This window comes from Lithobates pipiens, unplaced genomic scaffold (genome assembly GCF_037356315.1).
Source record: "Lithobates pipiens isolate NorthernLeopardFrog02 unplaced genomic scaffold, aLitPip1_a1.2 Scaffold_27, whole genome shotgun sequence".
In the NCBI taxonomy this organism is placed as follows: Eukaryota; Metazoa; Chordata; class Amphibia; order Anura; family Ranidae; genus Lithobates; species Lithobates pipiens.
In genome coordinates, this window is record NW_027507788.1 from 58,447,215 (window position 1) to 58,474,825 (window position 27,611).

A 27,611-nucleotide genomic window follows, 5' to 3' on the forward strand; every position below is an offset into this window, starting at 1 on the left:
CGGCCGTGATCAGGACATCAGTCCCGATCACGGCCAGCCCTGCCAGTGCCCACCTGCCCCCTACCAGTGCTCACCTGCCCCCTGCTTTGCCTGCCTAAATAAAAAATGTCAGTGCCACCCAGCAGTGCCTATAGTGCCACCCAGCAGTGCCCACAGTGCCACCCAGCAGTGCCCACAGTGCCACCCAGCAGTGCCCACAGTGCCACCCAGCAGTGCCCACAGTCTGCCTCAACAAAGGTGCTGCACCCCAGTGCCACATATCCGTGCCCAGCAGTGCCGCCCATCAGTGCCCAGCAGTGCCGCCCATCAGTGCCCAGCAGTGCCACCTATCAGAGCCACCTATCAGTGCCACCTATCAGTGCCCATCAGTCCCATCTATCAGTGGTACCTATCAGTGCCCCTTAGTGCCACCCATCCGTGCCACCCATCCGTGCCATCTTATCTGTGCCCGTCTTTGCCCATCAGTGCCGCCTTATCTGTGCCCATCGGTGCCGCCTTATCTGTGCCTATTAGTGCCGCCTTAACTATGCCTATCAGTGCCCACCAATGCAGCCTATCAGTGCCCACCAGTGCAGCTTATCAGTGCCCACCAGTGCAGCCTATCAGTGCCGCCTCATCAGCGCACTTCAATGAAGGAGAAAAATGACCTGTTTGCAAAATTTTATAACAAACTATTAAACATGATTTTTTTTTTTTTTTGCATCTTTTTTTGTTTGTTTAACAAAAAATAAAACTCCCAGCTGTGATTAAATACCACCAAAAGAAAGCTCTATTTGTGGGAAAAAAAATGATAAAAATTTCATTTGGGTACAGTGTTGTATGACCGCGCAATTGTCATTCAAAGTGCATCAGCGCTGAAAGCTGAAAATTGGTCTGGGACTGAGGGGGGTTTAAGTGCCCAGTAAGCAAGTGGTTAATCTTATGCACAGCTTTTTTCTATGTTTATAATATTTTTTATAACTTCCTATAGGGAAGGCAAGCTCCTTTGTATTCTCTCTTCTCTCTTCGTTTTTACAAGGTACTGGTATCCAATGAGAATTCAATCGACAGCAATCAAATATGTTTCATAATTTCATAAGTAGATGCAACAGAGTATGAATAAGTATGAAATGTATAGTGTGTAATGGATACAGTATCCTACAAAAGTGAGTATACCCCTCACATTTTTGTAAATATTTTATTATATCTTTTCATGTGACAACACGCTTTGCTACAATGTAAAGTAGTGAGTGTACAGCTTGTATAACAGTGTAAATGTGCTGTCCTCTCTGTTCGCTCCTCCACCTTCTGTCTGAGGATGCCCCACAGATGCTCAGTAGGGTTTAGGTCTGGAGACATGCTTGGCCAGTCCATCAGCTTTACCCTCAGCTTCTTTAGCAAGGCAGTGGTCATCTTGGAGGTGTGTTTGGGGTTGTTATCATGTTGGAATAATGTCCTGCAGCCCAGTTTCTGAAGAGATGGGATCATGCTCTGCTTCAGTATGTCACAGGACATGTTGGCATTCATGGTTCCCTCACTGAACTGTAGCTCCCCAATGCCGGCAGCACTTATGCAGCCCCAGGCCATGACATTCCCACCACCATACTTGACTGTAGGCAAGACACACTTGTCTTTGTACTCCTCACCTGGTTGCTGCCACACATGCTCTGTTCATTTTATGCCCCTTTTCTTATTCATTCCAATTTTTAATTCAGTAATCCTTGTAAAATGCAACAAACATGTATGTTTGTTACACCAACACGTAATATTTCTAATATGTGCCTGCTGTACCATGTACTTGTAAGAGAAAGTATTCTGCTCTCTTTGTATTGCTTCCTATGCGTGAAATCCCCGGTGATCCTTCCAGTCCCATTGCTTTCTTATTAAAATCTTACCACATTAAGCAGAAGAGCACACCATGGTCAGTTCTCTAGCTCTGCTGGGAACTTAGTTTGCTCTCTTCCAATAACCAGACTTGTCCTCACAAGCAGCAACAAGAAGTTCAGTGAACTGCTGTTCCTTCTCCTCCCCCCCAGCTCTTGTGCAGCTGAGAACAGAGGGAATGTGATCACTTATAAAAAAAAGTGGAAAAAAAGGGTATTTAAAATGTATTTTTATATCTATACAAAAATTTTTGCCTTTTATATCTATCTTAACTTCAATGTGTTGTTTTACAAGGTGATAGTTTACAATCACTTTAAGAAAAAGTAGAACAAGGACAAATTATGCATTGCTAAGTTACTTTTTATTTAACAGACTTCACATTGTACATTTACATTTTTAATAATATCAATCATATTGCCTTCTATATATATATATATATATATATATATATATATATATATATATATATATAATCTTCAAATGTGGTTAAGGAAAGCTGCACCCGGTCCACAATTAGTGCAAAGCAATCAGGTCTTCCCACTGACCATACATATAAACAAATAAGTCCAAAGGATTGCTGCACTTAAAAACTTTGTTTATCAGTTCAAAGATTTGTAAAGTTACATCTCAGAAAGTGTTCAAAAATATTTCCGTTTTGGGCTCACATGCTCACGCCCTTCCTCAGATCAGAACACAATTGAATTTATAAACGCAGCAAGTCCCATAAAAGAAAAATTTCTATACATCCTTATAGTGCTTTTTTACAAAACTGCATTCAGATGTTTAATGCAATCTATAAAAAGGAATCATTGTGAATCCTGGCCATTGTTATTAAACAAAATGTCTTCATTGCAAATAATACTGAGGAAGAATTGAGTATTGCAGGGAGAACATTATAAATACATGCTACAGATAGTGCTGAGAAATGTATTGAGTGGAAAGTTGTAAAAATATTTTATAGGATTCTTGATGAATTTAATTAACAGCACATTTTGTGTGTAGTGCTGTGTAGATATTATTTCCGATATTTCTATTCAGAAAATAAGTTTGACTGAGGAAAACTCAGTTTTCATTAGAAACACCCTGATTTATGAATTCATGGATTGTGTCCCGAACATCTTTCTCTAGGTACTCCACCTGATCTTGTATAGTCACAGTGTATTCTCCCAACTTCTTCTTCATGTCCTCTACTCTCTGCACCAGAGCCTTGTTAAGAGCTTCCACTTCTGGTGTAATTGTGCCTTTAAATTCTGTAATTTTCTTGTCAATTTGCTGGTTTACTTGGGTCAGATAGGGTTCCAGAATCTGTTTGACATTTGCCATATCTCCATTAACCTTGTTTCTTAACTCATTGGCATAAGGGTAGAGTTGTTCTTGGAGTTGTGCCGTTAGCGCCAGAGCTCTGTTCTCCATCTCTTTCACATTTTTTCTCATTTGAAACTCCATGTTCTGGATCTGTTTTCGCAGCTCATCTTGAACATCCTCTGCATAGGGATTCAGACTTTTATACAGCTCCTGTATTTGCTGATCAATGTTTTCTTTTACTTTTTCTGTGATAGGTGTCACCTGCTTCCTCAATTGGTCCATATTCTCATCTACCTTGACCTGAAACTCTTGTGAGTATGTAGCCAGTGTTGCCTGTATATGGTCTGCATTCTCTTTGAACTTAGCTTCCAGGTCATTGGTCACAGACTTTAGCTGTTGACTGAATTCCTGGGCATTTTTGTCCAGTTGGGTTTGGAAGGCTTCTGCATATGGAGCCAGTTTAATTTGAAGTTCCTTGACATTATCGTTCAGGTGCTTGTGCAACTCATCTGCATATGGGGAGATCTTCTCTTTCAGACTCTCCAACTCGGTTTTAATTTGTTCTTTTCGTTTTTCTGCATCCTGTGTTAATTTCTCATGTATCTGCTTGGCAAAAGGAATGAGTTGTTTCTGTAATTCCCCTGCATACACATTTACACTCTTCAGGTTTTCTTCAATTAAAACACTGTGGGTGGAAACAAAGCAATCAAATACTAAATCAAGTGTGTTCACTATTTCATCTATTATTTTTAACACATTTTATAAAAAAAATATATCAATAACATTAAAGTATATCTAAAGGCAAACATTTTCTTTTTTCTGTGCCTCTTTGTGTAGATTACCCTTCACTTGTGTCCTGGAGAAGAAGAAGTGAGGGTAAAGTGACAGAAATACCCTCTGAAAAAATTATCTCTGGAACAAGTGTCTCCAGTAGAAGATTTCCCCCTACTGTAATATAATAAAAATGGAGCAAATGTCCCTAACAGGGGCACAAATATCAATATCCAATTTGTATAGGCATCCTATCCCCTTACCACTGCGTCCAAACCTCCCAAAAATTGGGACTTTGGATACATTTTAGGATGTATATTAATATCATAGTTTTAATTTTACCTGTACTTTATGTGGAGGTAGTCATTGCTGGTGTTCTTGTGAAACTGCTTAAACTCTATACCTTCATTATAGCTGTGATGTGCCTGCTTGTGCAACATTTGTGTAGTTTTACCTGCTATGCTATGCACTTATATGTTATGATTCTAACAAAAATGATTACAATTTGAAAAAAAACAGCCATTCATTACACAAGCCTGTTGAGTGCTGATCACCTATGTGTTTCAACATTACAGAGATAAAAAATATCTAAATATAAAACTATTGTAGTAGGTTCTATAAAGTATGATATTCAGAATTAATACACACACACACACACACACACACACACACACACACACACACACACACACACACACACACACACACACACACACACACACACACACACACACACACACACAAAACACTAAACTTATAATGTAAAGCAGCACCTAGAAATGTTCAGGAGATCATTATAGACAGAAATGATGATAACTAAACCGTTAACGTGGCTACCCTAAGTTAGGTAAAGATTAAATTCTTAGAGGACAGAGCATTTACAGGTTCATTAGATATACGACCAGAGGAAAAATTACTGTTGCAAAATTTTGTTGTCACTAGCAGTTACTTGAAGTAGGGCAAATCACGATACTGTACCCCAATAAAATTACAAGGAAAATAATTTCACAGATAAACCCCTACTTGTCACAATCCTTGCAACCCTATATAACAGGAAAGGCTGATAGGAAAGGTAGCTTATTTTTTGTAAAGAGATGATAAAATACTATGTCTTTTAAAGCCAAAATAACTTATCCAGTAGGTTTTACTGACTTTGACTATGACTTTGATAATGTTACAGTGATTTCCACTTACTTTAGCTGTTTGCTGATGTCAGATTGCTGGATATGATCTACAGTGTCCTTTGTGCCAGTGGTCAGCTGAGTGAAGTATTTCCAGAACGCATCGGATACCTGGTCAGTGCTGACTTCTGCCTGCGATCCTAACGGAGAGAAGAACCCATCATCAGACATAGACTGTCACACTAAATTTGTTTATATAATAACGCAGTGCCTAGATCTGGTATTAGGTGCAGTAGCTCATAAAAAAACAATCACATTTTATCTACTTACAGAGCTAGCATATACAGAGACTGGTTGTTATAGGTCACTGCACTATAAACATCTTAAAAGGGGACCAGAAGATTATTTTATACATTTACATACATTGAACAATCAGTATTAGAAGTACAGAGGTGGTTATTAATGCTGAGGCACCGAAAACTGGATTTAATTAATCTGGGCTTTAAACCCTATTGTTCACCATGTAGTAATATCAGTACTTCTTTACATGCAGTTTATTTTTATGTGAAGTCTTCCAGTAATCCCAGTTTTGAGAAAAACTCTCGATATAAAGGCCCCCACTGACCTATTTGCACCCTCTATTCCACAGCTGTAGAAATGGTCCTGTAGTGGAAATGGGGTCTTTAAGAAAAAATAAGTATGGTATATACACTGGAGTTTTATTACTATCCCTAGGTAACAACAGTACAGATCAGTTTTGCTTTTTCAGCTTATAGTTACAGATATTGGGTGTGTGGGCCTGTGCATCAGGAGTGTTTCTTTCTAAAGTTCTGCCAAGTACTTTTGCTACTAGCCCCACCCATGAGGAGTAGGCCCTTCCCCTGTAGTAAATTCCATCCCATTTCAATTGTGACCATATGTATCTGTGTAAACACTATGGAAACAATGTGATAAATCACATTACTAGTGTATCCAAAGGGACAGGTGCCATTAGATGACGATATCATCTCATGCTTCACCTAAAATGTGCTATCTTAGATACGATTTTACATTGTCTTCTAAAAGAAAATGACCCTGGTCATATACTGATTTTACTGACCTGTGACTGCGCACACAAGAAGTGCGAGTGCTGCAACTTTTACCAACATGTTGAATGATTGAGGAGGTCAAGAAGAGACAGCCAAAATGATTCCCAGTAATTGAAATCTATATAAAGAAAAATAGCAATGTCAGACAATTAAGGATTGTGTGTATATTATATACAATGAAATAAAAGCTCTAAAAGCCCTGTACACACGATCCGAAAATCCGATGAAAAATACCACTTTCGTATGATAATCGGATCATTAGTACAGAGCTTTCTAGAGCTAATCATGACAGTTCATCCAATATTATTCAATCAGACAAGCCTGAAAATTTTCCTCATACGATACCAGATCGTACGATTTTCGTTTAGTCAGTACAGTTGTCGTCCAAATATACAATACTAATACACAACACATGACATCACTTCCAATTTTTTTTTCTGTCGTATGAGAATTTGTGACTTTAGTAACCTATTTAATTTCTACTTGCGAATAGTAAGCGAAAAAGTCTGATGTCTGACGATCTGCTGTCCAATTTTCGGATTGTGTGTACGGGGAATTAGCTGGATACAAGCTAACCCTATCTTATGTTATAAAGTTAGTTGTTATTTTAACCATAAGGTAATACTTATTGTGCATTTGTGCATTTCTGAACTGAGGAGGAGATTAACCAACTCTCTTCAATAGTCAAACATCATTTTTAGGATGTGGAAACCAGTGTTACTCAAAACCCAAGCTTTGCTATTATGTCTGAGAGATAAGAGTCAGAACTTGTAAACGAAAATGTGAACTAATGGTACAACATAAAAATAGTTTCATATTCAGGAGTTTAACTACATACTAAACAAGTAGAATAATGCGATAATAAAATAATGAATAATGCAAACCCCCCTCCCCCCCAAAAAATTTTTTTTTTAATTATTTACAAAAACATTCAGGTAACAAATCATTTCTTCTCAAATAATTTCTGAACTAAGATGAGATTTACCTCTGTGTAATAGGACTAGACTTCCTTTCCCCTTACCTGTAGCCTGGTACTTGGGATTGATGTTGATATCAATGCTACAGTCTGCCCTTTATATTGGACATTCCCTATGCTATGACTCTATTCCAAGTCAGCCTGAACTTTAGATCAGCTTTACAACGTGGAGTTCCTGACGTGTCATTGTTTTCAGAGAGATTTTGGCAGTTTGATGAGCTCATTGAGGACTGGTCAGTGTGGACTTACAACCATAAGGAGAAGGGAACTTTTGTGTAATTGTTTTCATTTAGTTATTGCAGCTAACAGTGAAACAACAAGAATGTATGACTACTAAAGCTTACACTTGGTGAGGTTACTTTGAAACATACTTAGACTCAGCTAAACAAAAAAGTTAGAGGCAATTGAGGTCAAATAATTGGAAATAATCTGTGTTTACATAGTGAAAGGTCCTTGTTAAGCCACAATTTAGAAAAAAATGGGACACCTGTCACTGCTAACTCCTTTAGAAGGTATAGGATGTCTGCTGTTTCTTTGACCCTCCCACTAAAAAAAAGCAAAAAAACATTCATACTTACCTAGATGGCTGCATGATCAATCCCCTGCCAACTCTGATGCCCTGTACACACGCTTGGAAATTCCAACGGAAAAGGTCCGATCGGGGGTTATATTGTCGGAAAATCTGATCGTGTGTGGGCTCTATCGTATTTTTCCCATCAGAAATTTCAACTGAAAAAATTTGAGAGCAGGATCTAAAATTTCTCGTCAAAAAAATCCGATCTGACTTTTCCAATCGTTTGTAGAGAATTCCGATGGACAAAGTGCCATGCATGCTCAGAATAAATTACGAGACGAAAGCTATTGGCTACTGGCCTCTGAGTGGTCCCGTCGTACGCAATGAACGTCACGGCATTCAGAATGATCAGATTTTCCGACAACTTTGTCCGACCGTGTGTATGCAACACAAGTTCCGGCCAAAATCCGTCGGATTTTGTGGTCGGAATGTCCGACCGTGTGTACAGGGCATAAGACTGAGAACTGAGCGATCAAAGAGCACTGACCGCACAGATCTCTGTCTTTAGCCTGAAGAGAGCTGGTACCTGTCAGTCACCCTCTTTTCTGCCCTCTGAAGCTAACTGGAGCTCTGGACTCTGCAGGGCGAGGAGCAGATGGCTCAAGACCTCTGGGTAGATCACAACTATTTGGCTGGGATCTTTTCAGAGCCTGGACCGAGCGAGCTGCAGTTCTGTTATCCATAATAGAAGTACAGCCAAAATAGCTTTGGGTATACTTCTGCTTTAAGTTGGGATGATTTATCAAAGTAGAATTCCAGGATGAACCTAATTAGTGTTAAAAATTCTGCCTGCTAACACCTATGCTGACTAACCTATGTAAGAGAAATGTATACACTTATTATACCTATTTTCAGCCCACTCTGGTCTGCTCACATGAACCAGCTCTTCTGTTTTAGTCAGTGGTGGCTGCAGGGGAAAGGAGGAAGAGCAGACAAAGGGTGGGCCATAGAAGTCTAATGCCCCGTACACACGACCAGACTTTTCAACATCAAAAGTCTGACGGAATGGTTCCGGCAGACTATTCAAACGTGTGTGGGCTGCAGCGGACTTTTGATTTGCAAAAGTCTGACAGACTTTAGAAATGGAACATGTTTCAAATTTTTCCGACAGAACTCTGCCGGACCCAGTTCCTACTGAGAAATCCGCTCGTGTGTGTGCTAGTCTGACGGACTAAAACCGACGCTAGGGCAGCTATTGGCTACTGGCTATGAACTTCCTTATTCTTATCAGAAAGATTTTTATTGTTTTTAACAAGGTGATAACAAAGCAAGACAATAGCAGCATGACAGTCATGTGTAATAAAATCGTAAGGCACATAGATATCACAGCATGAGTACCCGAGAGGGCATCAAATCTTTAACAACAACAGACAGTAACATCCATCCCTAACAGCCCTCCACCCCCCATGGGGGACGGCAGGGTCTCCTGACCGCATCTGATAGGGTATGAGCACTAGCAACCCAAGGGGGGGGCGCACAAATATCATTGCTGAGAGGAGCCTACCGATACAGAAGGCACAGCACCTGGGAGCCATACCCAACCCCACAGCCTAATGACTGCTATGGGGGGGGGGGAGGGAAGTCCACCTCCGGCACAGGCTGAACAGGAGACAAACCAGGCACCCTGTGAGGATTAGATCCGCATGAGGCCCACCCCGTCTAAGAGGGGTCAGCCGCATGCGTCAATCCAATTTGACCAGATCTTGTCATATTTTTTCGGACAATTTCTACTTTCGTATGTAATACGGTATAGCGGCAGAACATTATTGATCGTTTCCCGCCACGACGTTTCAGACGGCGGATCTGCCTGCTTCCACCTGAGCAGTATCTCCCTCCTCACATAGAATAACGCGTATGTCAGGCACAGCTTGACATAGCGGTCTCCCTCTATGTCATCTAAACGACTGAGCAAAAATGTCAGGGGATCCAGTGGTATCGGCATCCCGCACACCTCTCCAAGAGTATCCGCCACCGCACTCCAGAACTGGTGCAGCCGCGGGCACGTCCAGACCATATGAAAAAACGTCCCCTCCACCGAGTCGCACCTAGTACAGTTGGGGCTGAGTCCCGGGTAAATGTTTGCAATCCTCTGAGGTGTATAATAGGCCCTGTGCACAAATTTTAGTTGTATAAAGCGATCCCTGGCCGCAATCATAGAGGGGATATAGGTGGTCAGGCACTCTTCTCATTCCTCCTCTCCCAAAGAGGGAATATCCCCCTGCCATTTAAGCCTGGACCTGCAAGTCTTGACATCATGGGTTACCGTCAGGTGAAGATACAGGGAGGAGAGAGGCTTCTCCAGACCCGCCGAGACTAGCAGGCTCTCAATTGGGTCAGATTCTAGCACAGGCCGGGAAGGGAACTGGGCTCTGAGGGCATGTTGAAGCTGCCAGTATCTAAATAAGAATTTCCCCGGTAGACGGTGGGTCTGTCGCAGCTCCTGGAACGTAGCTATCTTTCCCCCTGGCATTACCTGTTGGAGCTTTATGATCCCCCTCCTAGCCCAAGCCGCCGGGTCAGGGACTGTGAGCAGATGGGGTAGCGAGGGGTTAGCCCAGAAAGGAGTGTGAGGAGAGACGCATCCCTGTTTCAGGATAGCCGCCCTGGAGGCTTTCCATACCCGGATCACAGTCGCCATAGGCCCAGTCACCTTAGGGCTGGCCCTTTCCCCCTATAAGGGAGGTTGGACAGCACCGCATAGGATCCGAGATGGGCGGCCTCAAGGGTAACTGCTGGGTTTTGACGGGGCTGCGAGAACCACCATCTCACCGTGACCAAGACCGCCGCCCAATTGTATACTAAAAAATTGGGGAGAGCCAGACCACCTCTCGACAGCGGGAGATAAAGCACCGTCTTTGCCACCCAAGGGGGCCTCCCCGCCCATATAAAGGTTACCACCACACTATCAAGTTTGCGAAAGAAGGATCTAAGAATGGGAGTCGGGGTCTGCCTAAAGTAATACAAAAATTTGGGTAAGTAGATCATTTTCAGAAGGTTACCCCTACCCACTGGTGAGAGGGGGAGATCCCTCCAGGTGGCACATTTCTGCTGGAGCTGGGCGAGCAGCGGGTACACATTCCTAGCTAGATATCCCGACAAGTCTGCCCGACCCGCACGCCCAGATAGGTAAACTCGTCCACCCACTCCAGTGGAGTGCCCGTGTCCTCCCGGGGGAGAGGTCGGCCCAGTGGAAACAAAACTGACTTATTCAAGTTTATGCGGATGCCCGAGTATCTGCCAAACCTGTCAAAGATCTCCAGAGCTGCTCGCAGGGAATCCCCGGCATCTGCCAGATACAGTAGGGAGTCGTCGGCGTACATGGAGATCTTTTCTTCTACCACACCCACCTGTATACCCCTAACCGACCTATCCGCTCTGAGAAGGATGGCGAGAGGCTCCAGAGCTAGGGCGAACAGAGCCGGGGAGAGTGGGCAACCCTGTCGCGTGCCCCTCCCCAGCTGGAACGCCTCCGACAGGACCCCATTGGTCCGGACACGAGCCCTGGGCCGCTCATAGAGCATCCGAAGCCAGGCACAGATCCCAGGTCCGAATCCGAACCTGGTCAGGACCTCCCAAAGGAAGCCCCACTCGACCGAGTCGAAAGCCTTCTCGGCGTCGAGTGAGGCAACCACTCCCGATTCCCCAGACGATGCAATCGCAATATGCGTGTGCAGCCGCCGGATGTTTATGTCCGTTCCCCTTCCCGGCATGAACCCCGTTTGGTCTGAGTGCACTAAGGCCGTAATAACAGAGTTGATTCTTATGGCCAACACTTTAGAAAGGATCTTAGTGTTCACATTGAGGAGGGAAATGGGATGGTAGGAGGGGCATAGGGTGGGGTCCTTCCCAGGCTTGTGGATGACTACAATCACCGCCTCATGCATGGAGTCCGGGAGATTACCGTCAAGTCTGGCTCTAGTTAATAGGGTCTGGAATCGCGGAGTTAGTTGTTCCGCATATAATTTATAGAATTCTACCGGGAGGCCATCCGGCCCCGGCGTTTTACCTGTCTGCATGGATTTCAGTGCTCTAATTATCTCCTCAGTTGATATAGGGGCGTACACACAGGCGGACTGTATGGCCTACTTAGTCCGCCGAAACACATTTCAGCGGACAGTCCGCTCGTGTGAGAGCTTCAGCTGACTTTTTCAGCGTGCAGTACGGCGGACTAAGTATTTCGGAATGTTCGAAATACTGTCTGTCGTACTCGCATTTCGGCGGACAATCCGCCCGTGTGTATGCCAGTCCGCCGTACTTTTGAAATTAGCGGACTTTTCCCGCCCGGAGAAAAGTCCGCTCATTTCGAGCGGGTATCCAGGTAGGCGGGGCCCGCGAAGGAGACGTCGCTGGCCCCGCCGCCTGGTATGGACTTAATGGGGAACCCCAACGCCGAAAAAAATCGGCGTGGGGGTCCCCCCAAGTCCACAACAGACCCTTGTCCGAGCACGCTACCCGGCCGGCCAGGAAAGGGGGGCGAGCGAGCGCCCCCCCCCCCCTCCTAAACCGTACCAGGCCGCGTGACCTCAACATGGGGGGGTGCCTTGGGGAAGGGGGGGCCGCGCTGCCCCCCCACCCCAAAGCACCTTGTCCCCATGTTGATGAGGACAAGGGCCTCTTCCCGACAACCCTGGCCGTTGGTTGTCGGGGTCTGCGGGCGGGGGGCTTATCGGAATCCGGGAGCCCCCTTTAATAAGGGGGCCCCCGGATACCGGCCCCCCACCCTATGTGAATGAGTATGGGGTACAATGTACCCCTACCCATTCACCTGTAAAATAAAAGTACCAAAAAAAACACAACACACAAGATAAAATACTTTATTGCACAGCTCCGGGGGTCTTCCGTCTTCGGGGGTCTTCTCGCCGGACTCCTCCGCTATCTTCTTGTAGCTCTTTTGCTAGCGGAGGAGTCCGGCTTTCTTCCTCGCCGCCGGCCTCTTCTCCCGACTTCGGGGGTCTTGTCCCCCACTTCGGTTCTTCTGCCAGGCCACCGCGCCTTCTTATAGCTCTTTTACAGGCGGTGGCCCGGTCTTCTGTCGCCGCTGCCTTCCGTTCTTCTTCTTCTTCTTCTTCTCCAGGAGATGTTGCCTCGACGATCTCTCCGGCCGGAATGCCAGGGACGCACTGCGCGGCCACTTATATAGGGACAAGGGGCGGTGTCACATGGCTTTATGTCACATGGCACCCCCCATGTTGAGGGCACGCGGCCTGGTACGGTTTAGGAGGGGGGGCGCTCGCTCACCCCCCTTTCCTGGCCGGCCGGGTAGCGTGCTCGGACAAGGGTCTGTTGTGGACTTGGGGGGACCCCCACGCCGATTTTTCGGCGTTGGGGTTCCCCTTTAAGTCCATACCAGGCGGCGGGGTCAGCGACGTCTCCTTCGCGGGCCCCGGCTACCTGGAGACGCGCTCGAAATGAGCGGACTTTCCTCCGCGTGTGTGGGCGAGTCCGTTCATTTCAAAAGTAGGGCGGATAGTATGGCGGACTTAGTACGCCGTATTAGTCCGCTCAAAAAGTGGTGTGTGTGGTCAAGTCCGTTCATTCGAAAGTATGACGGACTGTCCGTTGGATTGTCTGACGGACTAAGTTGGCCAGACAGTCCGCCCGTGTGTACGCGGCTTTAGTGTACGTGGGGGTGAGAGTCGGGATGTCAATCCCCTGGAGGTACGTCTCCAACTCCTCCATGTCATAGGTGGCGCGGGAGCTATAGAGTTGCTGAAAGTAGGAAACAAATTCCCGATTAATGTCCACTGGGAGGGTCAAAATTGAACCATCGGCCGCTCTAATCTGACTGATAGTTCCTCCCGCCGACTGCTCCCTAGAGAGCCAGGCCAAAAGGCGTCCAGTCTGCTCCCCCTGCTCAAACAGCCTTTGGGTTTGATAGAGCAGTCTTTTCTGCGTCCGCTTCGTCCGCAGGAGGAGTACATCCTGCAACACCGACTGCAGTCTATCATAGTGGTGTGGTTCCGGGGATCGAACATAGAGCGCCTCCCGCCTGGCTGCCTCTGCCTCCAACTTCGTAAGCTCTGCCCTACGCTCTCTCCTGACCCCTGCTATGATAGATTGATATTGGCCTCTCGAGTATGCTTTAAAAGCATCCCATACAGAGGAGGCCGAGTCGGCATTAGACCTCCAGTACGTGTCCAGCGCATCCCTATACCTCGGCTCGACCCCCTCGTCCGTGACCCAATACCTGGACAGGCGCCATAACCTGTCCGAAGGGGCTAAGGATAGGTCCAGGTCAATGAGAAGTGGGGCATGGTCCGAGATACCTTGGGGAAGAATCAGGATGTCACGGACTCTGGGAAGAACAGGGGCACCCGCATAAATCAGATCAATCCGGGAGAACGTTCTATGCGAGGCAGAGTGACATGTATAAGCTCTGGTCTGGGGATGTCGCCATCTCCAGACGTCAACTAGGCCATAGGTCTCAGCCCATTCTGCCAGGCCCTGTCGGCTCACTCCCGTAGGAAGAAGGCCCGCATCAGGGACAAGGTTAAAATCGCCCAGCAACAAAACCCGGTCAGTGGAGAACTCCGCTATTTTGGCATTAACCTGGTTCAGTACCTGTAGGGAGGCCGGAGGTGGGAGATATAGGCCCGCAATCACCCAAGGTTGATTATGAAGCAAAGCATGCATCACTATATACCTACCCCCCGGGTCAAGGGCCAGGTCGAGGAGCTTGAACGGGAGGGACTTCACAACCAAAATACTAACCCCTCTTGAAAACGTAGAGTGGGTCGCATGATAGTGGTGACCCACCCAAGGTTTTTTAAGGCTGAACGTTTTCTTGCCCACTAGGTGAGTCTCCTGGAACACGCAGATGTGCGGGTGGTAAGATTTAACAAACTGAAAAACCAGGGAGCGTTTTACAGGAGAATTTAAACCTCTCGTGTTCCAGGAGAGGACCCTAAGAGAAAACATCAGTAGGGGCAAGAAATAATTTGAGATGGGAAGGTGGCGCACCCGCCCCCCCATCCAGACACCCAGACCCGGAGGGGCATGCAAAGGGTCAAACTATACATGTTGCCAGATCAAGGAGACCCAGCAGCGATACTGTCAAGCATAACCAAATCACCAAACAAGAAAATAATAACAATAACAAAAACTGGGGGCCTGCAACGGCAGACCAACATAACCCCACCATCCCCCCCACCCCACCCATCCCCCAACTCGGTAGGAGGGCTTCCCTTCCCAAAACTATGGTGGATAAATATCCACCCATAAGGGCTGTGTGCAAGAGGAGCCTTGCCTCCTGCTACAAGTGCTGTGGAAAAAACAGTTCAACTGCAGTCCAGCAAGGATATTAGGTGTAGATCTCCCGGAGCCCCGGGGGTGCATACTTAAAGTCCAAAAAACAAAACAAAAAAAAACAAACAAAACATACAGTAGGATCCACGTCCCAATCCCCTCAATAGAACAGGTCCCCCGAGCCACGGAGTAATAGGAGGCATCGCCCATGGCCCTCGGAAGTCCTCGGGAAAACCCCCCCCCCAGATCAAGGTGGAGCCTCCCTCGAAGCGGGCAGCATCGCATCCTGCCTGTCTCTCAATCCCCCCCCCCCCACACCCCAGCAGTGGTTGAAAGGAGTACAAATGTTACAACGTGTCCAAACCTCCGCCAGTCGAACATGTCCTGTCACATCCCAGGTAAGGGGGGGAAACCTGTTCGGTAGGGCCGCCAGGATTCACAGATGATGACATATCAACCGCGGCAGAGCCCCGGGCTGCATAAAGGTGTTCACTATCCGACCGGTGAGGAGCGAGGTGCAGGGGGGTGTTCCCGCAGGAGGGGGGAGACACAATCAGCTAGGCTAAGTTACACAGGAGGGGAATTAGGATCACATACCATGGTAGGCTCAGCGCGGGAGAGTTTCGGCCCAGTCCGCGGCCTCCCGGGGCGATGTAAAAAAGATTGTCTTCTCGCCATCCTGAACCCGCAACCTGGCCGGGAAAAGCATACTATACTTCACCCCCCGCTGTCGCAGCAGGCTTCTGACGTGGTCGAAGGATTTCCGCTGTCGTTGAGTTTCGACCGAGTAATCCGGGAATATGAGGATCCTCGCATTCTCAAATTTGAGTTCCCCCTGCAGCCGCGCCGCCTGTAGCACCGTGTCTCGGTCGCGGAAATGGAGCAATTTAAAGATGAGAGTGCGGGGGAGGGGGAGCCCTGAGGGCCCCTGGTCGCCGGCATCCTATGGGCCCGCTCGATGGAGAAGTGCGGGGAAAACTTGGCCTTGGGAAGCAAGGATGGAAGGAGCCCCTCCATAAACGTCACCGGGTTCTGACCCTCTGCTCCCTCAGGGAGACCAATCACCCGCAAATTGTTGCGCCGGTTTCGGCTCTCGGCGTCTTCGGCTCTCGCTTCCAGATGTCGGACCTTGACCTTCAGGGCTTGGATGTCGGCATCATGGGTCCTCTGAACATCTTCCGCTCCGGATACTCGGCGCTCAACCTCCGTCACTCGGTCACGAAACTTGTCCATGTCTCTCCTGATCAGGGCCGTCTCGGTCTGTACGTGGTCAATTTTTGTAGTGAGGGCAGCCTGACAGGTAGAGATAGCCAGCATCAGAGCATCAAAAGCCTCCGAGCCGGCATGGATAGCACCGTTCGAGGGGGGATCCGTCTGTGCCTCCATGTGGTTGACCGCGTGTGCGGGAGGCCGCAGGGGCCGAGCGGACAGAGGCAGGAGTCGTAGCGGGCTTTTTCTGGCTATTTCTTCGGCCACCGGGCATCGCCCAAAGCCCCTCAGGCACTCCTCCGATGGATCTCACTGTCGGGAGTCTCCTACACCAGGGTAACGACAGGATAAGCAGCCGGAGACGGGAGCTCAGTTAACACACGTCTGCTCCCAGCGCCATCTTGGACACGCCCCCGAACTTCCTTATTCTAGTCCAGTCATACGTCATCACGTTCGAATCCGTCGGACTTTGGTGTGATTGTGTGTGGCCAAGTCCGTTCATTCGGAAAGTCCGTCAGAACTCTGTCAGAACTCCGTCAGAACTCTGTCGAAAGTCTGTCAGACTTAGTCCCTCGAAAAGTCTGGTTGTGTGTACGCGGCATTAGGGTGACGCCACCACTCCATGCTTTAATAGGCGTTGTTGAGTTCTCTCTCCTCTCCCTTGCAGCCGCCACTGGCTAACACAAGGGAGCCAGATCACATCACCCCACTGAGTCTGAGTGTATACATCTTTCCTACAAAGGTTAGTCAGCGTAGGTGTTGGGGGGCTGCATTTTTAATACTAATTAGGTTTGTCTTGGAATTCTACTTTGAAGACAAATAGGCTGTTCACATTGCAAGGGAAATTACCCTTTGATTGCCCCAGAGCTTATTGAAAAAGGTGAAACTCTATTGGCTTCCATCATCCAATTATGTACAAGCTGTTTTTTGTTTGTTTTTTCTCCTTGTATGTGACTGGGTATTCTTTGCAAAGAAAAAGCTTATCACATTGACTAAGCTCTGGGACCAATCCCCTTGCAAAGTGCAACATGCCTTGCAAAGTGAACAACCTATTTGCCCATCGTAAACCCCAGTACAGTATTGACCTGGAGCATGTTTGCAGATTAGGAGTTCTGATATTAAAGTCACATATTTGTTTCAGGTCAGTCACTCACTAAAATGTGAATCCATAGGATACAAATGACACCTATACAAACCAACAATATTTTAATGAGTGACAACCCACTTGATAATCTTTGTGAACTCACATTTGTGTATTATTCAAGACCTGTACAAACATACTCCCTTCTGATAAAAGCCGATCCTGCTGATAAATATATGTTGTCACATACTACAGCAACAGCTTCCTACATACTTGAGTGCTAACCATTCTGACCATCAAAACGTTGCTACTACAGGAGTTTAGCATTTTGCCTGTAGCAGCAGCTCAATGTTATCCTATGTGTCCATGCACGTTAGGACGATTACGGGCATATTTTCAGCTCAACGTTTAGAGGCAGGAAAATAAACTTCTAGTTCGCATTTCTGATTGGAGCTTCCTGGCAGAAAAAATGCAAAACTCTCCTAAATTCATCTAAACTCTGTACAAAAAACGTTCTATGTGAGCTTTTTTTCTAGCAAGGGAACAGGAATTTTTTTAAGCCCAGTGTGCATGGAGCCTAATAGCGTGGCACGGTCTCCACTCCGAAGTGTGCCTCCAATCTCCACCTTCATATCTGCTCTTCACACAGCATTCGCACCTTCATTCACATGCAATATAGCTTCAAAGCCTCATACCCGATTGTATGGACCATTTAATAAAACATGGTCAAGAGCGCTTTAAATAAACCATGCCTCTAATGGTATCCAAATTGTGACTTTACTCACCATTAATAGACATTCCCGGAATGACAAAAAGGAATATATTTTTATTTAATGGTCAATATGATCTGATAAGAGGCTTTGGAGCTCTATTGTATGTGAGTGGAGTTGCTCTCCGTTTAAAGCTTTTATAATAAAATATATGTTTTACACCTTGAGTAAACCATTGCCGCCAGTGCTAACTTAAATGCACATGTCAAACACATATGCCAGCATTCGGCTCTGTAGCATGATGGCCACAGGATGATGTCACGCCCAAGGCTCTGTCCCCCCCCCCCCATATGCATTATGACCAAAATGGGGAATTCTTCAGTAGTAGTGGAGCTGCACCTTCCACTCTTTATATACCTACACAGCCCGGGCTGTGTTCAGAGCCGAATGGTGGCAAATGTGTTTGACATGCGCATTTAAGTTAGCACTGGCAGCAGTCCTTCACTCTGTAAGTGTAATAATTATCTCTTATATATAACATTTTTAAACAGAGCATTAGATCTTGTTTGTTTCCATTTCCTTCCTATATACATCTGATGTTCTTGAGTGTCTAAGGGCCTGTGTATCCCATTGTGAGGAGAAAGGAGTGAGGACTCGCCAAGCGTCTGTCAGAGCCATTATCCCTGAGGGGAGCACAACTTGCTTTGAAGTTTCTGGCAATGCAGAGGTCATGGCCATGAGTTGAGCGGCCAACTGATATGGTGGAGGAGATTTGGAGCACTTTTATTTGGATAACAGTGGCACAGTGGTGATCGCACTATTTATTGATTGGACTTTAAAGTTAGATTTTTACACAATTTTGGAATGTGAATGTAACTTTTGTTGTACACTGTATAATTTGAGTTTATTGGATTTTTTTCTTTTTTTTTTGTAGTAAAGTTTTTTTATACATGGTAGATTTTGGTTGCACTACACTGCTTTTTTATTCATTTGTGTCATTATTGCGGTTGTGAATTCACTTAGCTGGCAAAATGACTTTAAATATTTTGATTATTTTGAGCACATGTCACTAATGTATTACTGTGGTCATGCTTATTGATTTTATATCACATTGATGCAGACTGAAAGGTATCCAACAACATATGATAATGTCTCTATGTTTTTTTTTTTTTTAATCTGTAAGTTATGATCTTTCTTTACCGCATGTCTTTGCTTCACTTGTAGTTGGTTTAATATTTCATGGATTATTTGGAAGTTCTGTGATAGCTCTTACTGTGTCCCATGTTTTAGAAATGACTGAATTTGACTGGGCTCCCATCATGGAGGGCATTGTTTTGCATTTTGGACCATATCGAGACTGCATCTCTTAAGAATGCCTCTCCCTTAGGACCAGGGGGAATCCAAAATTATGAAGCAGTTTAGAGCCAATTACAGGCCAGAGTCCAGAGGCGGTGGCATAAAGTTTAAGAATCAGGCAGACAAGCCCCGGTCAAATTAAAAAGTATATGTACCAAGAGGGCAATGCGGAAAAACAGACATCAGAAAAGCAACAAGGAGCCAGAGGGAGACAAACAGAAGTGAAAGAAAAAAAAAAGTTCTGAATTGAACATCACCAGGTATGAGTGAGTACACTTTCCCAGTCAAGAATAGAAATAGGTCTGGAGATAGGACATAAAGATGAGCAACCACTGAAGGCTCATTTACCAACAAAACTGGAAAACTCCTTGAAAGTAGAGATGGTAACAATACATAAGGACTTGGGACATATGCTTACAAGGCTAGAACAAATAGAAATACGATCAGACAGTCATACACAAGCAATAAAATAGCAAGAGGCCATAGAATCAGAAGACCAAAAAGGTATATCAGGATTAAGATTCCATAACTTTGGACAGAAAAACCTAATATGGGGAAACATGAGGGGTAAGCCACCAATAAAATATTAGGATGAGATCCTCCAGATCTTTGCAGATCTGTCACAGGAAACATTAAGAAGAAGGAGGATGTTAAAACCCTACTAGAAGTGATGCAAAACCATGAAATATGGTATAATTGGGGCTTCCCTGCCTGCCTGATAGGTCAGAAAGATGGTCGCTCAGTAAAACTTAGATTTCCAGAATAAATCCAAGACTTTTGTAAAAACATGGAAATCCCTATTCCAGAAATCCCTGGATGGACAGAAGCAAGGAAAGAAAGAACTACACAAGATGAAGAGCAATGGCAATTGATCCCTAGGAGAAAAACATAAACAAAGAGAATTGGTCAAAATAAGTACACAAATACATAACTTATTGGACCGGGGGGGGGGGGGGTGGGTTTGGGGAGAAATGGAAAAAACAAAATGAAATAAAGCATAGGGGATGGGGGAATACGATATCCAGCGGGTTTCAGATCCACCTTCCACTAAATTTTGGAGGGTTGGGGGCTCAGAAAGAGCGTTAGATAGATCACTACCTTAGGCCAGAAGGAGCAGATGGGCAGAGGAGGCACAAATAGAAAATATATGGAGCTGCTCAATGACCGATGCCTTTAAACTATTTTTCAGTCCTCAGCGCCAAGGTCTGATGTCACCAGCATCTGCTTTATATGGTTCAGGAATCTAGGGGCAAGAGCAGACTTGGAGACCTTTCCAAAAGAGCATCCACTGGTTTACTGGGATTGAGGATGGATCACTGGCCAGAACTTGCTCAATATGCGATCAAGCTACTGGCCTGTCCTGCATCTAGTGTGCTTTCTGAACACACATTCAGTGCTGCTGCAGGGTTTGTAATGGATAAAAGAGTGCGCCTGTCCACAGGCCCCGTTGATAGACTCACATTTATAAAAATGAATCAGTCCTGCATCAGCAGCTATCAAGCCCCTGATGCTGATGTAACTGATTGAATTTGCTATGGATCTGGGATCCCTTAAAGACTGCCTATGTCGCCTATACAATTCCTCCTGAATCTTGATGATGCTAGCTTCCAAAAATATTTTTGGTTTTGTGCACCACCACCACCCAAGGCCCAATTTTTCTGCCTGTTTAACAGGGGCATGTAATTACAATTTTTGAAATAATATTTAACAGCAAGGCCCATTCCTGTGCCCAACAAGAGTAACTGAGGGTTACAGTGTTCTGGCACCACCAACACCTAAGGCCCACTTTTTCGCCAGAGTATATAGTGCAGTTCAGAGAACATTGTGCCTGGGGGACCCCCACACCATTTTTTTTAATTGTGGAGGGCCTTGTAATGGACTGGGGGGGGCCCACACGATTTTTTTTCAATGATTTTTTGTGTATATTGGCGGGATCCAGTAATACATTACAGCCGCAAGCAATTTTGAATGCCATTTTTTCCCTTTAGAAATGTAATTTTGCTGTGGGACTGTTATGAACATAGGAAAGACGCGCCACTTTACAGGCAGACTAAGGGGACCCCCAGGCAGGATATTTAAAGGAATATATACGGTAAATCAAATCCAACAATGTTTAAATTAAAAAAAAAACCCAGGCAGAAAAAAAAAATCCAAATCAAGACCAAGGCAAGTCAAAACAGCATAGCAGAATCTATACATAATCAAACAAAAACCTGAAAATTTTTCTTAGGCAACAAAAAGAAAAAAAAGATAACTAGAAATATCTATTTAAACAGATATTTGAAAAAGTATGGCTGATAATGTAAATTGCCAAGATTAGCCAATATTATCCCTATGTGATAACCACCACACATTACACATTTGTGTGAAATACAGTCAAACTCTACAGCCACACATTATTACATGTGGATCTGACACTTAAGATGTTAGAATTAATCTTCTTCAGGGTTATATTGGTGGTTTGTCTGTAATGTAAATACATATGTCAGAAAAAACATTATATTTTGCACAGTTGATAGATACAACTCATATACTAGTTATAGATCGTGCACTACATTTAGAGTTACATTACAGCAGGGCTCAAGTCCTGAGCTTGCCACCAGTTGCCCCACCCAACTCTTACCATGCCCCACCCCTAATTCCACCCCTTAAAACGCCCTTGCAAGTTAGCTCATGAAATTACACTGTTAAATGTTTTTTAATGCAGAATCATGTTACAAAAATAAATATTATTAACAACTTTAGCAGTACCCATCAGTGCAGCCTCATCAGTTCCCATCAGTACAGCATATTAGTGCAGCATATCAGTTCCCATCAGTGCAGCATATCAGTGCAGCATATCAGTTCCCATCAGTGCTCATCAGTGCAGCCTATCAGTGCCCATCAGTATAGCCTCACTCAGGAGGAGAGATGGCTGGACCACACACAGAGAGGATTTCCCGCTGTGACACAACTTGGATCTCAAATGCCGGCTGCTGTTAAACAAAGTCCCGCCTCCTGGAATGGCTCCTATGATAGAAATCACACTACTGCTGTGTCACAGAAGAAGTTCCCCTGGCAAGTTTATTCTTAAAGTGGGCAAGACCTTGAGCTACTTGTTGCCATTGGATTCAATTATATATCTATATATTTTTTAATTTCAAGATCTTTTTATCATTATAATTGATTATTTAAATTGTTTAGTGTAAACCTCTGTTGTGGAATTCCTTGTGCTTTTTCCTGTTGTGTAGTATTTTTATCTTGGGGCTGCTAATGTACCATACCTCGTTTTACTGTAATGTAAGTAAGTGTATGGACATATAACTATACAAGTTGTATGTATTGACTGTACAAAATATGATATTTTTCTGACATATATTTACATTACAAACTAATTGACGCATTTCAATTCTATAATCGAAACACGTTTACTCTACATGTGTCATAGTTTGACTGTATTTAATACAAATGTGATGATGTGTGATGTGAGGTGGCTATCACACAGGGGTATTATTGGCTATGGCAAATCTTGGCAATATAGCTCATCAGCCCTACTGTTTTAAAGAAGTCTTTTAATGATTTTTTAAATAAAATATTTCTAGTTTTATCATTTGTATTTTTTTATTTTCTTTTGGTTACCTAAGAAATTCCATTTGCACTATTTGTTGTTGTAATTTTTAGGGATGTGGCGCCTTGGCATATATTAGACCATACTTTAATAACAAAGCAGAATCTGTAGAGAGGACGTAAGCCAAGTTCAAATCAGGTTAATATGAGAGACAAGCCAAGTTATAAATGAAATAGCAGAAAGAATAAAACACACTTCGAAGTGTAGATTAAAATGGATCCAGCATTTATTTAGGGCTTGACATAGCTTTATCTTATTGCGTGCCCAAGATCAGGTTGAATTGCAGACTGGACACACACCACTGCACCACACTATCTGCCACTGCAGTAGGACACGAGGAAGAACTAGGGCTGCCAACTATTCTTCAAGTCAAGCCCAAAGACTTTAGCGGCGCACTGCAATTTTTTTATCGTATAAATTATACATATATTTTGCTATTAAATAACATTTCTAATCATACAAAGTTAATAAAAAGAGTTCCCTCTACATCAGAGTCCACAGAGTTCCCCCTTTACATCTGAACTCACAGGGTTCCCTTTCATTGTAATGGGGGCCCTGCAAACTCTGATGTAAGAGAGAACTCTGGGGCCTCTACCATAAGGGATGCTCTGGGAACCATGATTTAAGGAGGAACACTAAGAACTCTGATGTATGGAGAGGACTCTGCTGTAAAGGGAAACACTGTGGCCTCTGGTGTAAAGGGGAACTCTGATGTAAGGGGTGCTCTGAGAACCCTGATTTGCCCTGGTGTACTTACTCAGATGCAGGAGAAAGAAGGGGGAGACTTCAGTCACAGACAGGGATGGATGGTGAGCTAACTCCTTCTCCCCTTAGGAACAGTTGGTGAATTGTGTGGATTACCCGCACCTCAGTCCCTGTTTCTCTGTGTTCTTGGTGTTCTTCTTGCTGTTTGTCTGATTCTTCCCTGGAGCTTATGCCTCATTTCACATATGTTACGACATGTCTACCTTGACCCTCAACTATTAACAGAAGGCCTTCTTCTCTGACAGCTTGGTATTTCCCTTTCAGGATTCCTATCACCTTGCCAAATGTATCCATTATGGAAAATCTGAGGGGTGCTACCTAAGTGCCGGTTACACAAGGGCAACCTGACTTACAGTGCAACTTTGTGCAACTTAAAACACGACTTAAAGTCACCTCCAGGACAGGCAACTTTGGCTGTGGCCAATCACAGAATAATCAGCTCTGTGGGAGGGAGGGGGTTGCCTGGTTTAAACGTGGGGAGTACCTGGATAAATTATTTTATTTTTCCTGTAAGGTCGCTTCAATATAGATGGAGATCTGACTTGGAGGCGACTTCCATTGAAATACTTGGGCACAAGTCGCTTTGAAGTAGTAAAGGAACCTTTTCTGAAGTTGGAACGACTTCAGTAGTGTATAATAAGAAGGCTCTCATTCATTTCTATGGCATTTCTTATGTCCAGTGACTTGGGGCAACTTGAGGACTTACAAGTCGGATCCCAAGTCGCTGTAGTGTGAACCGTGAACTTAGAGTATCTCATGTATGACATCTACGTAGGTCTCCCTTATTAAATCTTTTTTATGTATTCAATTTTATTATTTAGTATTGGATTTAAGAAACCTATAAACGGTTTTATAGGTCGTCTGTTCTTAGAAAATAAATTTTTGTAAATAAATGTTGTATAATTTGATGGATTTTTAGGTCCTATAATAAAATAGTAGAAGTAGATCTATAACTGGATTACATTTTGTTTACTAAAGCACTGTGTATCCAAGGCAACTGCCTTTTGTTTTACCTTCTTTTCCTACTTTGTTGCATCCCAGGGCTGTGGATCTCTTCCACAGTCACTAAGTAATTCCGCGTACACACGATTAGACTTTCTGGCAGACTAGGTCAGACGGTCTTCCCAACAGACTTTCCGAACGAATGGACTTGGCCGCACACGAACGGACTAAGTCCATTTGTAAGACCGTTAGTTTTGAACGTGATGACGTAAATAGGACTAAACAGGGAAGTTCAATAGCTAGTAGCCATTAGCTTCCCTTGCGTCATATATGGTCTGTCGGACCAGCACACAGACAATCGGTTTTCTCGATTTTAGCCCGTCTAAATTGAGTCCGTCGGATAGATTTGAAATCCCTTCGGACCTAGTCTGCCAGAAAGTCCGGTCATGTGTATGCGGTATTACTCTCTGCAGGGGTGACTAAGTCATTACTCTGGACCATCTTCTTGGTAGTGACAACACTTGACCATGCCTGCACATTGTGGGACAGTGCGGCTGTATATAGTCTTCACCAGGGGTGGTGTGACAGGATGGCAATGCAACAGCACAACAAGGGGGCAATTGTCACCCCATAACAGAAATTGCCTGAGCAAAGGTGCTCATGACAGGATCACCAGGCATTCTTTTAATAGCATTTAAAAAAATGAAAATTATTTTTAAAATTACATTAACATGTTAAAGCCTGTATGATATTTTATTGATTGGGTTTAAAGCTGCTTTAATTGGGATTGTAACCTGCCATGCTTGGATGATTTGTACTCTCCTTAGATGCCGTTTTCTTTTTCCAAGATGTGAACCACCCACTGCAGTTTGATATGCAAGCAATTTTTTTATAGAATTCCATGGCTGTAATAGGTTGTAGTAGTTAATTGGAGCCATAACAGGAAGAGGCATACATTTTTTTTTTTTAATTAAACATTCTAAGCTATTTAACCATTTGGCACCCGTGCTATAGCCGAAAGATGGCTACAGCACGGGCTTAAAATGCCTGGAGGGCTTACATAGACGTCCTCACATTCTCGCAACCCCCTCCCCCGTGCACCCTTGGGACTTGGCTGATCACAGATCAGGTAAAGGGCCAATCACAGTGGGCCCTTTACCATGTGATCAGCTGTCAGCTGTCACCATGTCAGCACGAGGAAAAGAAGAAAGCCGTTAACCGGCTTCTGTTAGAGGGACATCGGTCCCCTTAGTGCCCACCACCAGTGCTGCTAATCAGTTCCCAGCAGTACTGCTAATCATCGCCATCCAGTGCTGCTAATCAGTTCCCTGCAGTGCTGCTAATCAGTGCCACCTATCAGTGCCCATCAGTGCTGCTAGTCAGTGCCTTATCAGTTTCACTTATCAGTGCACCCCCTATCAGTGCCGCAGATCAGTGCCCATCGGTGCTGCCTCATCAGCGATGAAGAAAAATTACCTGTTTGCACATTTTTATAACAAAACATGAAAAACGTATGTGTTTTTTTTTTTCAAATTTTTTTTTGTTTGTTTAGCAAAAAATAAAAAAACCCTGTGGTATCAAATACCACTGAAAAAAAGCTATATTTGTGTGAAAAAAAGTGTCATATGGGTACAGTGTAGCATGACCACGCAATTGTCATTCAAAGTGTGAGCTCTGAAAGTTGAAAATTGGTCTGGGCTGGAAGGGGGTTAAAGCGACCAGGCAGCAAGTGGTTAAATAGGTCTGTTTTTATACAGCAAAAAAAAAAACACAGAAAAAATGTTAAGGTGGATAAAAACAACCAGAATAAAATCTGGCGTGTTAACATCCCTTTGTTTCTTCCATATACGAACATTTGCTGTGAATTAGGTAACTGCACACACAGCTTTTTTTCAAGCCTTGGAATCAAATGGGTCTCAGTTTATCCCCTAATAAATCATTTCCATAGGTTTGAGTCCAAAAAGTTTCATACACGTGGAAGGGGATTGTGACACCCTGGTGTCAGTCAAAGATCACTGTGTTATTAGCTTTAGAGCTTATCTGTTATTAGTACTGTGTGTGACTGTCCTGTATCAAAGTCTGTGCTTTCATCCAGCAAGGTCTCTCCTAAATGCTCAATAAACAACTAGCTGATTAACTCTCTCTGGCTAAGAAGCTATGCAAGGCTGCTTAGCTATGGACGTGACAAAATTATACAATTAAATGAAGTGTGTAAGTTCAGATCTGTGTGTTCGCGTTTACGATCACACCTCGCCAATAGGGCAGCCCATTCATTTCAGTGGGCTGCCTTACCCTCAGAAAACATGGTGAAAGAAGTCCCCGACCCTTTTTTAACAGTTTGGCATACATGAAAACACAGCCTTGGATTTCACTGTATGGGGGTGCCGCTGTCTCGGGTCCTCATTGGCTCCCACTGCTGTAAATCAAATCCAATGACTGGATGGGACACGGGGGGGGGGGGGGCAGAATCCTGCTGTCTGTGTCAATGGACACAGCAGCAGAACTCGGTAGCGTGCCCGCACGGGTGTCCCCATGGAATGCGGCTCTCCGTGTGAGCACTCCAGAAGAGGAGGAGCCAAGAGTTCGCCGGGGGATCCCAGAAAAGGAGGACCGGGGCCTCTCTGTGCAAAACCCTTTGCACAGAGCAGGTAAGTATAACATGGTTGTTATTTAAAAAAATAAATAAATAAAATGAACCTTGACAAACACTTTAATTTACAGGAGATTCAGGTGGCTTTAAAACTTTAAGCTACACTAAAGAATTGCCTTATTTTCCAAAAACAATCCATAAACATTTATTACTTGGAGGCCCTTTAATCCATTTTTAATTACATCTTTTATTATCGGAGCTCCCAAACCTCTTCTTTGCCTCCCCCAATATCCATTTGTTTGCAGTACATGTAAATTGCAGTCATGTATATTTCTCTATGTTGACTAATAACAATGAGCCCCAGCGTGTTCGCACACCCCATGTGCCGAGCCCGCCAGGAAGTCGGCG

The 27,611-nt window shown here is 44.5% G+C and overlaps 1 protein-coding gene across 2 annotated transcripts; it reads right to left on the bottom strand.

Annotated features, from left to right (window-relative positions):
• Window positions 1-2,202: 2,202 nt before the first annotated feature.
• Window positions 2,203-7,310, bottom strand: LOC143933875 (uncharacterized). Of its 2 annotated transcripts, none has more exons than XM_077456969.1 (4): window positions 7,170-7,310; window positions 6,160-6,266; window positions 5,134-5,260; window positions 2,203-3,853 (listed from the first exon to the last, which is right to left on the bottom strand). In XM_077456969.1, exons 2-4 carry the CDS (start codon window positions 6,206-6,208, stop codon window positions 2,926-2,928), a joined length of 1,104 nt encoding a protein of 367 aa, XP_077313095.1. In that variant the 5' UTR covers window positions 6,209-6,266; window positions 7,170-7,310; the 3' UTR covers window positions 2,203-2,925. The 2 variants fall into 2 exon arrangements, with proteins under 2 accessions (XP_077313095.1, XP_077313096.1); XM_077456970.1 differs by lacking the exon at window positions 7,170-7,310 and adding an exon at window positions 7,134-7,159.
• Between the last annotated feature and the right edge of the window lie 20,301 nt (window positions 7,311-27,611).